Raw genomic sequence first — 13,556 nt, forward strand, 5'->3', positions numbered from 1 at the left:
TTTTTGCGTCATAAATGAAATATTTAATTAAGAAATGACTAGTACACGAAAAGAGGATAGAAACGCTTCAAGTAATTGAAATGGGAGGCTGCACTAGAGAAAATACAATGCAAAGACTTGTTTGATAAACCTTTTCACTCGGATTTTTGAGACCACTGGTCGCATTTACACATTTGGTGGCTATCACATAGTCGACTCCTGCCACGCGACGTACTAACTCTTTTACGCTGAGTTCGTACGTCGCTGGATTCATCAGGTTTAAATTCGTACTGAGGCAGCACATATAACACTTAAGACAAGAGTCGTTCGGAAATTCAGCTAATGACAGAACTCGCTGCGACAAATCCGGTGCTATCCCACTTTCACATTCGCAATCTGTTCGAAAGGGTTCAGCGGTACTGACCCAATCCATCCGGATCTCTTCTGGAACTACCTACAAGGTATTTTTCAAACGTTTGCGCAGTAGTGAAATCAGTGCTTACCGAAATTGCAGCTGTTAGTGTGGGTATCAATAAGCAACTAAGCACGTGGAGGGTGGTGTACATGGTGACGGTCTGTTAGACAATATTTACAATGCTACGTGATCTTTGTCTTTTTTTAAATGAAAATGTGACAGATAAGGATTCTAAATGGTCCCTACCATCGGCCACGTAATTCGCGTAAAACCTGTCACGGTTGAAGTAGCTTCAAATATGGAGATTTAATTTCGCTTGTTGACGTCTATTTGTAACGACCGTGGTCACGACGTCACAAAAACTCAGAATTTCTAACCGCGGTCGGTAAAACAAACGTCGAAACTCGACACTCGACACTGACCTAATTGCGTCTTCGCGTGAATTTGGCACAATATGTAAACCACGCCTTGTGTAAGACTATCGGTGGCCGACTTAATTTTTTTCTGACCGCTTCACGTGAAGTGCCTCGTGGTTCACGAAGTGAGTTGCCCCGCCGTTGAATCCAATTTTTTTACGGGTCGACGCGAACCCTACCGTGACTTAACGCGCATTGCCTCACGGCTCTCTGCCAACAACCTAATTCTGGTTACTATTCTATTTAACTCATATTGGAAATATGGCCACTTTCTCCGTTAGTTCGTCCGTCCGTCCTCCAAGCCCTTAACTACTTCTGCAGTTTTTAAGATATATAGTTTGTTCTTTTTGCATTCGGTAGCTTTGGCACCTCAACCAAGAAAACTCTTAATGATTAATGTACGCATGGGCAAACTACGCAATGGCATTTGTCTTATTTATGGAGATATTTTTTTCAAATTCTAACCAAAGATTCTTCCAGTAAAGGCAAACATATCGCATATTTTAAACATCAGGTGCGTGCATGCTCAGTTTCTTGGACGTACAACCTTCCCAGTAAGCTTAATAACGACGGATGTGACTCTTGCAACTGCAAGTAGCCCACGACGTCCCGACGTCTCAAGATTTCACACACATTGAAACAGTCAGGACTGTATTTAGAAACCACTTGCCCATATAAAGTATCGAAGAAAATTTAGGAGAAATAAAATAAAATTCGTTAACCGGCTCTTGTTATACCTCACACATTCTTTAACTCTCTTATGGTGTGTTTATACAATCATTAGCATTAGTTCACTATGGTCAGGATGGTTTCGTTGTTAGCAAGGCGCGATAAACATTTCTACTGGCTATTTCTTAATGATTTTTGATAGTGAACTAATGATAATGATCTATAAACCCACCATTACTCTTTTTCATGGCCAGTTTATACAAAAACGTATGATAGGTACACAATAAACCAAGATTTCTATTATTACGATTGTTCTGCATCACACCAATCCTATTTGAATGCCCCATGAAATGTTTGGCTTTTCCGCCAATCTATTAGGTGGTAGTGAAAGGTCTAAGCAATCTATGAGTTGTATAAAAAGCTCATAATTGAAATACACACCTTGATCAGCACCCATTTTCAAAATCTTCGCACAACACATATCACTTGCTATTTTATGTACGACGGATATTATGTAACTTGTTTATTTAAAAAAGGAGTCTAAGTAATAACAACTGTCACAATACCTTCGGGGCGAGCCCCCTGGAATATAACGTTTACCGGCCTCAGAATACCCTCAGCAAAAATGAATGGCTGGCAGATTAGTGCGTATAGTTGTGCGCTGTAGTTTTACATCTTTGGCAACTCTTTATACATTTATCTTTGAATTTACCACCACGAAACTATTTCATGAATCGGTCACTAGATGCTAGTTACAGAAAACTATACTATAACGATTTTGGTAAAGCCAACAAATCCCCACTAGGCGGCGCCACAATCGGAAATTCAATAATTCAAACCGGTGCAAAGTGACCAGCATCAGCAAAGTCAAAAATTCAAATCTCTCGAACAAATTCAAACTTACCGTTACAAAATGGCAGACATCCGGAAATTCAAAGATTCAAACCTTGTTTATAAATGTAATAAAATTGGTTTCAGTACCGATTATTTTCGGTTCCGGTGCCAACCCCTCGTAGACAGCCAGTTTATATAAAAGCGAATGATACACATTAAGCCAAAGTTTTAAATCCGCACTCACATTTTAACTAAGTTGCTATTAAATAGTCTTACGCTATACAGTTGTGGCATATCCGCCTGAAACGGTTCCAAGTATTATTTGATCATTGCTAGTGCTTTTACCGCGACACCAAATAGAACATCTACACTACTAGAAAAGGGGATTAGTAGAAGCGACTCAAGAAATGGAAATGGGAGGTTGTACTAAGGAAAATACGATACAAAAGACTCATTTGGTAAATCTTTTCGCACGGATCTTTGAGGCCACATGTCGCATTAATGCATTTGGTGGCGATCATATCGTCGACGCCTGCCACGCGACGTACGTACTCTTTTACGCTGACTTCGTACGTCGCTGTGTTGATCAGGTTTAATTTCGTACCGATGCAGAACATGTAAGACTTAAGACAAGAGTCGTTCGGAAATTCAGCTAATGACAGAACCCGCTGCGACAAATCCGGCGCTATCTCACTTTCACATTCGCAATCTATTCGAAAGGGTTTAGCGGTACTGACCCAATCCATCCGGATCTCTTCTGGAACTTGCTACTAGGTATTTCTCAAAGACGCGGACAGGTTGAATCAGTGCTTACCGAAATCGCCACTGTTACTGTGGGTATCAATAAACAACTGAGCACGTGGAGGGCGGTGTACATTGTAACGGTCTGTAGGCAATATTCATGATATTCAAAGCGTTCATTGCTACGTGATAAGATATCTAACGGGTGTCCCAAAATTAACGCAAGATCTGAATTTGCCGCCATTTGTGCGGTGAAGTGTTGGCAACCCTGAAAAAAAAGCAATTTGACAGCTAACAGTATAGGGTTATTAAAAATGGAGCGTTACACGATAGAACAACGTGTCTTCATTATAAAAGAATATTTCAAAAATAGTGAAAGCTTGGCGGCTGCAGTTCGAAAATTTCATACAAAATATGGTCGGAATAGTGTTCACATTCGAACGGCTTGTTTTTGGATGACCAGTGTGTTTGGCGTCTCCAACGGATCCAGTCTCCATGAATTTTTCAATTAATCTCTTCACAGTTGACGAAGTTAAAACACTATTCCGACCATATTTTGTATGAAATTTTCTAACTGCAGCCGCCAAGCTTTCACTATTTTTGAAATATTCTTTAATAATGAAGACACGTTGTTCTATCGTGTAACGCTCCATTTTTAATAACCCTATACTGTTAGCTGTCAAATTGCTTTTTTTTCAGGGTTGCCAACACTTCACCGCACAAATGGCGGCAAATTCAAATCTTGCGTTAATTTTGGGACACCCTGTAAATGGTCCCTGCTATCGGTCACGTAATTCGTGTAAAACCTGAGTGACGGTTAATGTAGCTATTTGGACAAATCTTGAAAGGAATTTTGCTTTTTTGGTTAAATGGTCTTATTGTGCACGTATTTTTACATACCGGGTGACTCAATAAGACTGTTCCTCGGCCATATCTCGAGAACCGTTAGTCATATGACTGGGGTAAAAAAAATTATTGGGTAAATCGGCCATGAAGAATCGCTGGAAAATATTTTCAAGTTCTAAAAATGACCAACAGAGGACGTAACTGCCATCTTAAATTTTAAGAATGCATTTTCTTTAAATTTCGCATAATAACCATAAAATATTTTTTTTTCAGAGAACCGGTTTATCGATCATTTTCGTAAAAACAAAAACTCAGTTACATGATGAACGGTTCTCGAGAATGGCCGAGGAACAGTCTTATTGGGTCACCCGGTATGTAAAAATACGTGCACAATAAGACCATTTAAAAGCAAAATTCCTTTCAAGATTTGTCCAAATAGTAGCATTAACCCTCACTCAGGTTTTACACGAATTACGTGACCGATAGCAGGGACCATTTAGATATCTTATCACGTAGCAACGAACGCTTTGAATACAATTTCACATTGTGGTCAGGGAATATCGATGTAGAAAGCAACAATTAGGTAGGTAATAATGAAGAAAAGAGTAAGGCACAAGTAAGAAGCCTAAAAATCATTATCCAAAGTGTACTGATCTTAACCCAACCCCAGGCTCGAAGTGAAGATGACAGATTTCACGGCAAAGTGGCAACGTTGCAATCCCAGTATCAAAACACGGTTCCCGCTCAAATTTCAAACAAAAGAATGGCACGTGATTGGATCGTCTAAGGTAGGGTCCCCTTACGTTACACGAAGCTAATACAATGGCTCGGGACCCAGTCGGGCAGGAACACTCATATAAAACGCTGTAATGTCTGCGAGTTTATTTATTATAAACTTATCCTGAAAACCCGAGCATTTGGATGTGGTACATTAAAAGCAAAGCAAGCAAAACCTAAAGGTGCCGCATTCTCGCAAAAGCAGACTACCAAGGAGAAAAAAAGCGCGACTTGAGAAAAAACCTTAGCCTTGAATAAAACCCAAACTATGCTAATCACAAGCAAATTAAAACACCAACCACCTAAGCAGAACACGTAACACTGCCTTAATTAATTAATGAATTCAAGTAGCAGGGTACGTTTGAACAGTATGCGTAGAGTATTCGTCACAACATGTCATGTACTTCCCTTTAATCGCGGCTAGAAGGCAACTCACTTTTTAGTTAGTCATTGGGTGGTGAACCTGGTTATTCGTTTTGGGCCAGCGTCTTCGCTTGATTGCCCTCCTGTTTCACGGTCATACTGTTAGGGATTGGTCTGGCATATTTGCCTATTAACTCGTAGCGCAGTTAAGATTGTTAGGGGCAACGCCTTCATGCATTTATTGATATGTCACCTTACTAGTTATTCATATCATTATATACCGAATAGATTAGTGTGAAGTTTGTGAAAACATGTCTGATCTATTATTCATGTTGTGACGTAACAATAAGCAGTTATGACAATACACAGTGTACTCGTGGAGCCCCCAATTATGCTCAGTTTCTACATAATGGCATTGGTATAAATCCCAGACTTCCGGAACTACTACCTGTGCTTCGTAACACTCCCCTGACATGGGTCACGTAACGACACAAAACTGAAGATGGTTAAGAGATGGGTCGCCGCCTATGGGTAGGACGGCCTTCGGTTAGCAGCACTTCGTCCCTAAAGTTGGAGGTTCGAGGGCCCTCGGATCCTTTCGTGCCTTAGCTCTAGAATACCTTTCTATTCTAGCGTCCGAGCTCCCTCTCACGGTAGGAAGATATGAGTTACATACAACAAGGCACACACATTCGCGAATGTTACGAGTCACCCTAAACTAAATACACCTAGCATTGCATGCCATACTTAACCGAAGTCGAGGTTCTACATAGGTACACACCCGTACACCGTGTAACTGACTTAAATGTGGTCTAAACCTGAGATATCGTAGACTTCCACAAGCACGTGGATATTAGTTCACACTAGGGAATGCAATCCCGCAGCAAAATCTCAATCCCGGTATTTGCGGGATCGTTAGATGTTAATTCCGCGGGATCGCGGTATTTGCGGGATCCCGTAAAATTTTAAATAAATTGGCAAATAGGCAATTTTGTGCGGTTAACTTCTGTATTAAAATAAATCGCTAATTATCACAATATTCAACAAAAAAGTACCTTCAGCCTAACTTAGAACTCAAAAAAACCTCACCTCTAAAGCACAAAAAGGTGAACTTCTAAAGTGCCTCAAAAATCATAGTTCATTTTTAACGAAAAAAGTTTAACAATTATTTTAAACATAATTTCTCCGTTATGCGTTTCATTAACAAAGCAAACGGAGTCGTCCCCTTGGTCGACAAATTCCTCAGTCCCGCAAATCCCGCGGAATCCCGCTCCATTTATGTGCGGGATCAATCACGCAAAAATGTTGCGGGATCCCGGTATTTCGGGATCCCGCGATCCCGGTATTGCATTCCCTAGCTAACACCTCGCATGTTACTTAAATGGAATTTAAATGAGGAATATCAATTGGCAAGAAAAAACGTAACAGCTTTATGGTACTTTCTTGTCACAATATAACATCGTGGTAGATTACTAGTGGCCTATTTAACTGCTGGTAGCTCAACGGTGGCTACCCTGTCATAAATACACGGTGGCTTCACGCAAATTTGGCACAATGTCTAAACCACACTCTGTGTAAATCTACCACTGACCGACTTAATCTTTTCTGGCCGCTTTCATGTTAATTTCCTTGTAGTTCATGAAGCGAATTACCCCGCGTCTTAAACTAAATTTCGTACTGCTCGACGTGAAGCCTATCTTGGCTTAACGCGCATTACCTCACGGATCCCTACCAGCAACCTAATTCCCACCATTATGCTTTTTTTATTCACACAAATTCTAGGACGTACCATCACGTTGACCAACACACAACACGCTACCCAGTAAGCTTAATTACGACGGATGCGACTCTTTCAAAATCGTCCCGTAAGCAACCTACGATTTCTCGGCGCCACGAGCTTTCACACGCTTTTAAGCAGTCGAGACTAGATTCAAGAACCACTCGCCCACATACAAAATCGAAACAATTTAGGAAAAATGAATTCGTTAACAGGATCCCGTTACACTTCACACATTCTTAAACCCCGTAACTGTTTTTGGTTCGATGATTTATATTTTCGATTAGTCACCCTGAAATACTTTATGTTGCTTGAATCTGGCAAAATTTACGCTTACACACCCACATTTCTTCCTTATACGTAAAATGGCCATGAGCATGATTGATGACCACATTTTAAGAGCAATAATATAAAACTGATTTTCCTCTTAAAAAGGGCAACCGAAAATTACCTGTTCTTTGGCGCTAATAATAACGCTACCGGTATCGGTTCCCGTTATCATAACTTATTTAAGAACGGTTCCGGTTTAAATCGAGGGCCTTATAAATGCAATAGGTTCCGGTATCGGTTCTTTGCGGTTCCGGTTCCAACCCTCACAGACGACCAGTGTATATAAAAGCGTATGATATACAATAAGCCAAGGTTTCTATTCTTACGATTGTTCTAAATCACACCAATTCTATTATTTTAATTAAGTTACTATGAAATAGTATTTATGGTATACAGTTGTGGCCCCTTCATCCGAAACGGTTTCAAGAATTAATAGAGTGAATACTACACGAAAAGGGGGTTAGTAGAAGCGCCTCAGGGAATTGAAATGGGAGGCTGCACCAGGGAAAATACAATACAAAGACTCATTTGGTAAACCTTTTCGCGCGGATCTTTGAGGCCACTGGTCGCATTTACGCATTTTGAGGCGATCGTATGGTCAACTCCTGTCACGCGATGTACGTACTCATTTACTCTAAGTTCGTACGTCGGCGTCGCTGGGTTGATCAGGTTTAACTTCGTATCGATGCAAAACATGTAAGACTTAAGACAAGAGTCGTTGGGAAAATCGGCTAACGACAGAACCCGCTGCGACAAATCCGGCGCTATCCCACTTTCACATTCGCAATCTGCTCGAAAGGGTTCAGCGGTACTGACCCAATCCATTCGGAACTCTTCTGGAACTTGCTACAAGGTATTTCTCAAACACGTGGGCAGGTTGAATCAGTGCTTACCGAAATCGCTACTGTTAGTGTGGGTATCAATAAACAACTGAGCACGTGAAGAGTGGTGTACATGGTGACAGTCTGTTAGGCAATATTCCCTATTTGCAAAGCGTTGATACGTGATCTTTTGTTGGAAGGCATTATTTTTATGAAATTGTGACAGATAAAGTATCAAAATGGTCCCTACTATCGGCCACGCAATTTGTGTAAAACCTGAGTCACGGTTTATGTAGCTGCTTAGACAAATCTTGAGATTAATTTCGCATTATCAGTTAAATGGTCTATTGTGCATGTAATTTCAGATTGCGGTGCAACATATCTCATGTACTTATACTTACACCTAAACACAATTTAGACATTAATAGTTTGTATTACTGGCTATATTGATATTGACATTGACGTCTCTCATACAGAAAACGGAGTTCATGTCATCTTGCCCTGGTTTGTTAACGATACTGTTTCGGTGCAGATGATATCCGGCATAGGAACTTAAATGTGGAAATAAAACATATGCTGATACGATTAACCTTTAATCCCTCTTTTAATCAACTTCAATTTTGCCAGGAACATGTGATATAAACTAACCTATAACAACCTATAATAATGAAATATATTGTAAATAACGGCAACATGAAAAATACGCTTACCTAGATTATGGTGGGCCAAATCCCTTTCACGTGAATACGTTTAGATAATAATTTCGGCAATTTTAACTTGATGCATTTGGATCTCACACTCCCTTTTAACAAGTTAAAGGCGCATTCAGTCACTTCCTATAAGGTATATTCAACGCAGAAACGGAAAGTTACAGGCTGCTTCGGTGTTCATACCCCTGATGTTGCCCTTCCTTGAGCTTTGTTTGGAGATCCTTGAGGTTTACATGGCCTAGCCTGTGGTGCCAGTTTTACTCAGTCTTGATTCTGTTGTAATTCGTGTAAACCGCTGATGTAGCTACAAATATTGAGGTTCCAGATTCTTGTGTAAACATGTATGGGGAAAAACTGTAAGCAAAATTTGTAATGTAAACTGCTGTGTGCACTGGTCCGTAGGTCAGAAAGATCGTACGCAAAACACCGAAACAAAATCCTAGGTAGCTCTTTACATTTATTTATTTTCACGGCACAAAACTTCTCCCCAATACAGAGGAGATTCGACTCTGCTCTCAGTTAACATTCTAACAGATAGTGGGTCAAATCAAATACCTTAAACTCCAAACTGAATCGCAAAATGTTGCACAATTAAAATGAACCTTGACAAGCATCCAATAAAAACAACAGTAAATTAGAAAAGAAAAGTGTGAATGAAACACATGGATATTAATGTGAAAAATACAAAAGTGCGATTTAATCTTAACACGCAAAAGGAAAATGGTACAAAAAAATTATTACAAATAGACTAAAATTAAGACTTCACTACTAACATTACTTGTCCGGGAATTGAAATATCTAAATAAAAGGTATCTTTACACAGTTCACAAAAACAATTTTCAATGAACACACTTTATACTAACGACCGGGTCATCGTAGCATCTTCTCTTCGGGTAGACAACGACGCTCTAAAACAAAACTCAAGTTCAAATTGAGTCACGTTGACAACACACTTATGGAGGCGCCGACAAGCACTTCTCCTTGCAGCACCTTAAATGGCCATAATTTCAAACTTCAAAACGTAGAACAAATAATATTCCGCGAATTCCGGCTTTATATACGAAACGTCTTTAAACTTCAAACTCGCATTAGACGAAACGTAAAACTGCGTAAACTCTGGCAACGTAGTTCTGCGTTGACTGTCTCTAAAAGCGACGCTTTTCTTGTTGACGTCCTATTTACGGCGAAACCCTTCTTCCGAAAATCAAAATTATAACAACAAATCATACACAGTTGACAACAAAGACTATCCTCTCAACGTAAGTTAATAGACCAAAAAATAGAGGTCGAATAATTTTTATAAATCCATTTGTTATCAGACATTAAGAGATAAATCCAAACTTAAATTCTAGGAAAAAATAAAATTTCATCTCTCTTAACTACACAGAAAAGGCGATAAGTCACATCCACCTGTCAATTAAATTAAGCATTTACAATTGATAACAGATAACGACCCAATTTTACGTTCAATAAAATAAAAACCGCTTTCTCGTATGACACAAATAATCCCCGTTCCGTTACATAGACCAACGACTAATTCATAAAATTTAATTACAAATGATAATTACGCAAAAAGCTGGGAGAGTGGCCCCCTTAAACCTGCACCAGAACATTCCTTTTCAAAGAAAAACCAGGACTCCGTGATACACTTCCCTGATGCTAGAGTATCTTAGGCAAACGAAAATTTGAAACACATTAAAATCGAACTGCGATGAATAACCGCCATTGCCGACATACGGGTGAGTCTACTAGTAACCGAACTTGTTGTGTAATTTAATTTAATTTATTAGTTGGCCGAAACACAGGGTTGCTAGGCATATAAATATCAAAATAGAATAATAAAACTATCAACATTTAATTAAAAACTATATATATAGTAAAAATATAAAAAATGCTCTTTCTTTCTAAGCCTTTAAACGTAATAATGGTGTCAGAAGTGGGATTGACTCAAGAAGATAAAAAAGAAGAAGAAAAACGTATATAAATTTTGAAGCACGATCCAAACACCAAACACAATTTGGTACCTCCTGCTAATCCACAATCGAATCGCCAAACACAATTTGGTACCTCGTGCTAATTCACGACTGAACAATCTGTAAGTTCTTCGTAGTCGTTAAGCATGGAAGAATTCTCCCCCGAACTTCTCCGGGCATTCACCAGAATTCTCAACCGCGCCGCACAACTGTCAACCGTTAGTGACAGCGGCGATAACACCGACGATATCGTACCATCTCAACGACGACCACCTCCATTCACGATATCTCAGTACAGCTCAGTGGAACGAACAACTATCAAGGACTACTTCACACGTTTCTCCTGGGCTCTAGAACTGAGCAAAATTCCTGTAAACCAACACGCAAACTACGCTCGTGTTTATATGGGATCTGAACTGAATGATACCTTGAAATTTTTAGTGAGTCCGGTTAATCCAGAAACTCTCTCTTACGATGAGATCAAGACTACACTTAGTAATCACTTGGATTCGACACGTAATAAGTACGCGGAAAGCATTAAATTCCGACAAGTTAAACAAAACGAGGGTGAATCAGTTGCCAGTTTTTCACTCCGATTGCGCCAGACCGCTGCACACTGTGAGTACGAATCATTTTTAGACAGGATGCTTATTGAACAACTGTTACACGGTCTGTTATCTCGAGAAAGTTGTGACGAAATAATTGAAAAAAAACCATCCAAGTTTTCAGAAGCCTATGAGATAGCACATTCGCTTGAGGTTACTCGTAACACTGCTAACGAAGTAAAAACACCGAACGCTGAAATAACCAATAAGATAGGGTTCGAGAAACCAAAATCTCGGAGAAACAACCTCGAACCTAGCACCAGCCATCGATCATCGCAAAACACCAACCAAGGATTTCAGATGAACCAACCAAAATGTACAGGTTGCGGTGGCTCACACACCCGCAGTCAATGTACATTTTGGGACGCCGAGTGTATCAAATGTAGAAAGAAAGGCCACATAAGCACTGTTTGTAGGTCAGGGTCGAGGAATCCTCAGCGAACTAATCAAATCGTCGAAGATGAATTCCCAGCAGAACAAATAGATGTCATACAGCATCTTGATGAAATGATTAGTTCAGTATCTGCATTTAAAAAAATTATTGCTCGAAGTTAACATTGAGGGTAAAATAGTCAAGATGGAACTGGACACTGGGGCCCCCTGCTCCATTATGAGCCAGTTGAAATTGAATGAAATCAAATCAAATTTCATTTTACAAAAATCCGACCGTAGATTTGTCAGCTACACCGGTCATGACCTCAATTGTATTGGACGAGTGACAGTCAATGCAACTATCGGATCTACACGTAAGAAACTTAACCTCTACATAGTAGATGATAACAGGGAAACTCTTTTTGGAAAGAGATGGATCGTAGAGCATAAGTACTTGCGGTGACGTCAGTGCTTCTTTGATGTCTATGTATGCCTTTTCTGCTGCCGATGTCCACGAAAATGGTTCTTGTAGTAACAGATCTCGTAAAGGTCGCTCCCTCGTTGCTAAATTTGGAATAAAATTTCTGTAGTATGTTGCCTTACCCAGAAAGGGAGGAGGTAGATGGGTTTGACGATTTCGATTTTTTCACAATTCATCAGATTCAACAGCTCCCTGTCAAATCCGAAACTATAGCCCGCGAAACTAGAAAAGACTTGCATCTCGGCCGAATTATTCAACTTTTAGAAACAGGCCAAAACTTGGCCCAACATGGTCTCAAAGCGCCAGAGGTTAAGTGGCTTGAAGTAAGACCTACGACTTCCACGACAGCCACCGCCACAATTACAATCCTGGACGATTTATTCACGGCATACGGTGTGCCAGTTACGGTAGTGTCAGACAATGGTAGGCAGTTCATCGCAGATGATTTTAAAAGCTTCCTACGAAATAGTGGCGTGAAGTATCACAAACTGTCGGCACCTTACCATCCCTCTACAAACGGGCAAGCAGAACGCTACGTTCAAACTGTGAAGGATGCGCTTTACGCAATGAAAACAACTAAAGAAACGCTCCGGAGCAACCTAAACGAGTTCCTTCGTCAATACCGGAAGGCTCCACATTCGGTTACGATGCTTCCACCGGCCCGACTTTTCCTAGGGCGAGACCTACGAACTCGTCTTGACCTGACAAGACCTGACGATGTCCAGACAAGAGTCACCCAAAAACATCAAGCAAACATGAGCTCTACCTTCCGCATACTAAACGTTGGACAAGATGTGTACTTCTTATCTGGAAACAAAAACATGGACAAATGGCTCCCAGGAGTTATTACTGCTCGCCTCGGAGATCTTCACTATGAAATTAAACATGGGGATAAAACGGTGAAACGTCATATCGACCAAATTAGAATATTCGCAGAAAATATCAAAGAAACAGGTGTCGACCAACAACGAAAAACAACGCCTGAAGAGCCCATATTGCGACGTATTCGTTTTCATGGCCAACAAAGGAACTCGCCAGCGGCCGCCGAGCCCACTCTGGGAACAGCTACCCCAGTTCTATCACCAGCGCAGGAAACTGCCAGAGCCGACGCGACTAAAAGAGACCAGGTGACACCGGTAGCTCCAAGAAGGTCGGAACGGACACGACGCGCTCCTCTCCGATTTACACCAGTTCACAATTTGTTTAATTAGATTTCATTTTGTAAAGAGGGAGGAATGTTGTGTATTCAATTTAATTTATAGTTGGCCGAAACACTAGGGTTGCTAGGCATAAAAATATCTAAATAGAATTAATAAAACTTCAACATCTAATTTATAAAACTGAATGTTTCTTTCTAAGCATTTAAACGTAATACGACTTAATTTTTCTTTCTGATCACCCTCACCTTAATTTTCTCGCGGTTCACGTAGCGAATTACCCCGCGTCT

General features: G+C 40.2%; 3 protein-coding genes across 3 annotated transcripts; 2 read left to right on the forward strand and 1 right to left on the reverse strand.

Moving 5' to 3' along the window:
* Positions 1-590, reverse strand: LOC116174294. The gene is made up of 2 exons (XM_031492187.1): positions 483-590; positions 1-433 (listed from the first exon to the last, which is right to left on the reverse strand). The coding sequence occupies exons 1-2, from the start codon at positions 543-545 to the stop codon at positions 68-70; spliced, it is 429 nt and encodes a 142-aa protein (XP_031348047.1). The 5' UTR covers positions 546-590; the 3' UTR covers positions 1-67.
* Positions 591-10,797: 10,207 nt separating this feature from the next.
* On the forward strand, positions 10,798-11,811 carry LOC116173456. Its single transcript, XM_031490945.1, has one exon. The coding sequence runs from the start codon at positions 10,798-10,800 to the stop codon at positions 11,809-11,811; it is 1,014 nt and encodes a 337-aa protein (XP_031346805.1).
* A 408-nt stretch (positions 11,812-12,219) lies between these two features.
* LOC116173457 (uncharacterized protein K02A2.6-like) lies at positions 12,220-13,320 on the forward strand. Its single transcript, XM_031490946.1, has one exon. The coding sequence runs from the start codon at positions 12,220-12,222 to the stop codon at positions 13,318-13,320; it is 1,101 nt and encodes a 366-aa protein (XP_031346806.1).
* The last annotated feature ends 236 nt before the right edge of the window (positions 13,321-13,556 follow it).

The sequence above is a fragment of the Photinus pyralis genome, unplaced genomic scaffold (genome assembly GCF_008802855.1).
Source record: "Photinus pyralis isolate 1611_PpyrPB1 unplaced genomic scaffold, Ppyr1.3 Ppyr1.4_LG6, whole genome shotgun sequence".
Lineage (NCBI taxonomy): Eukaryota > Metazoa > Arthropoda > Insecta > Coleoptera > Lampyridae > Photinus > Photinus pyralis.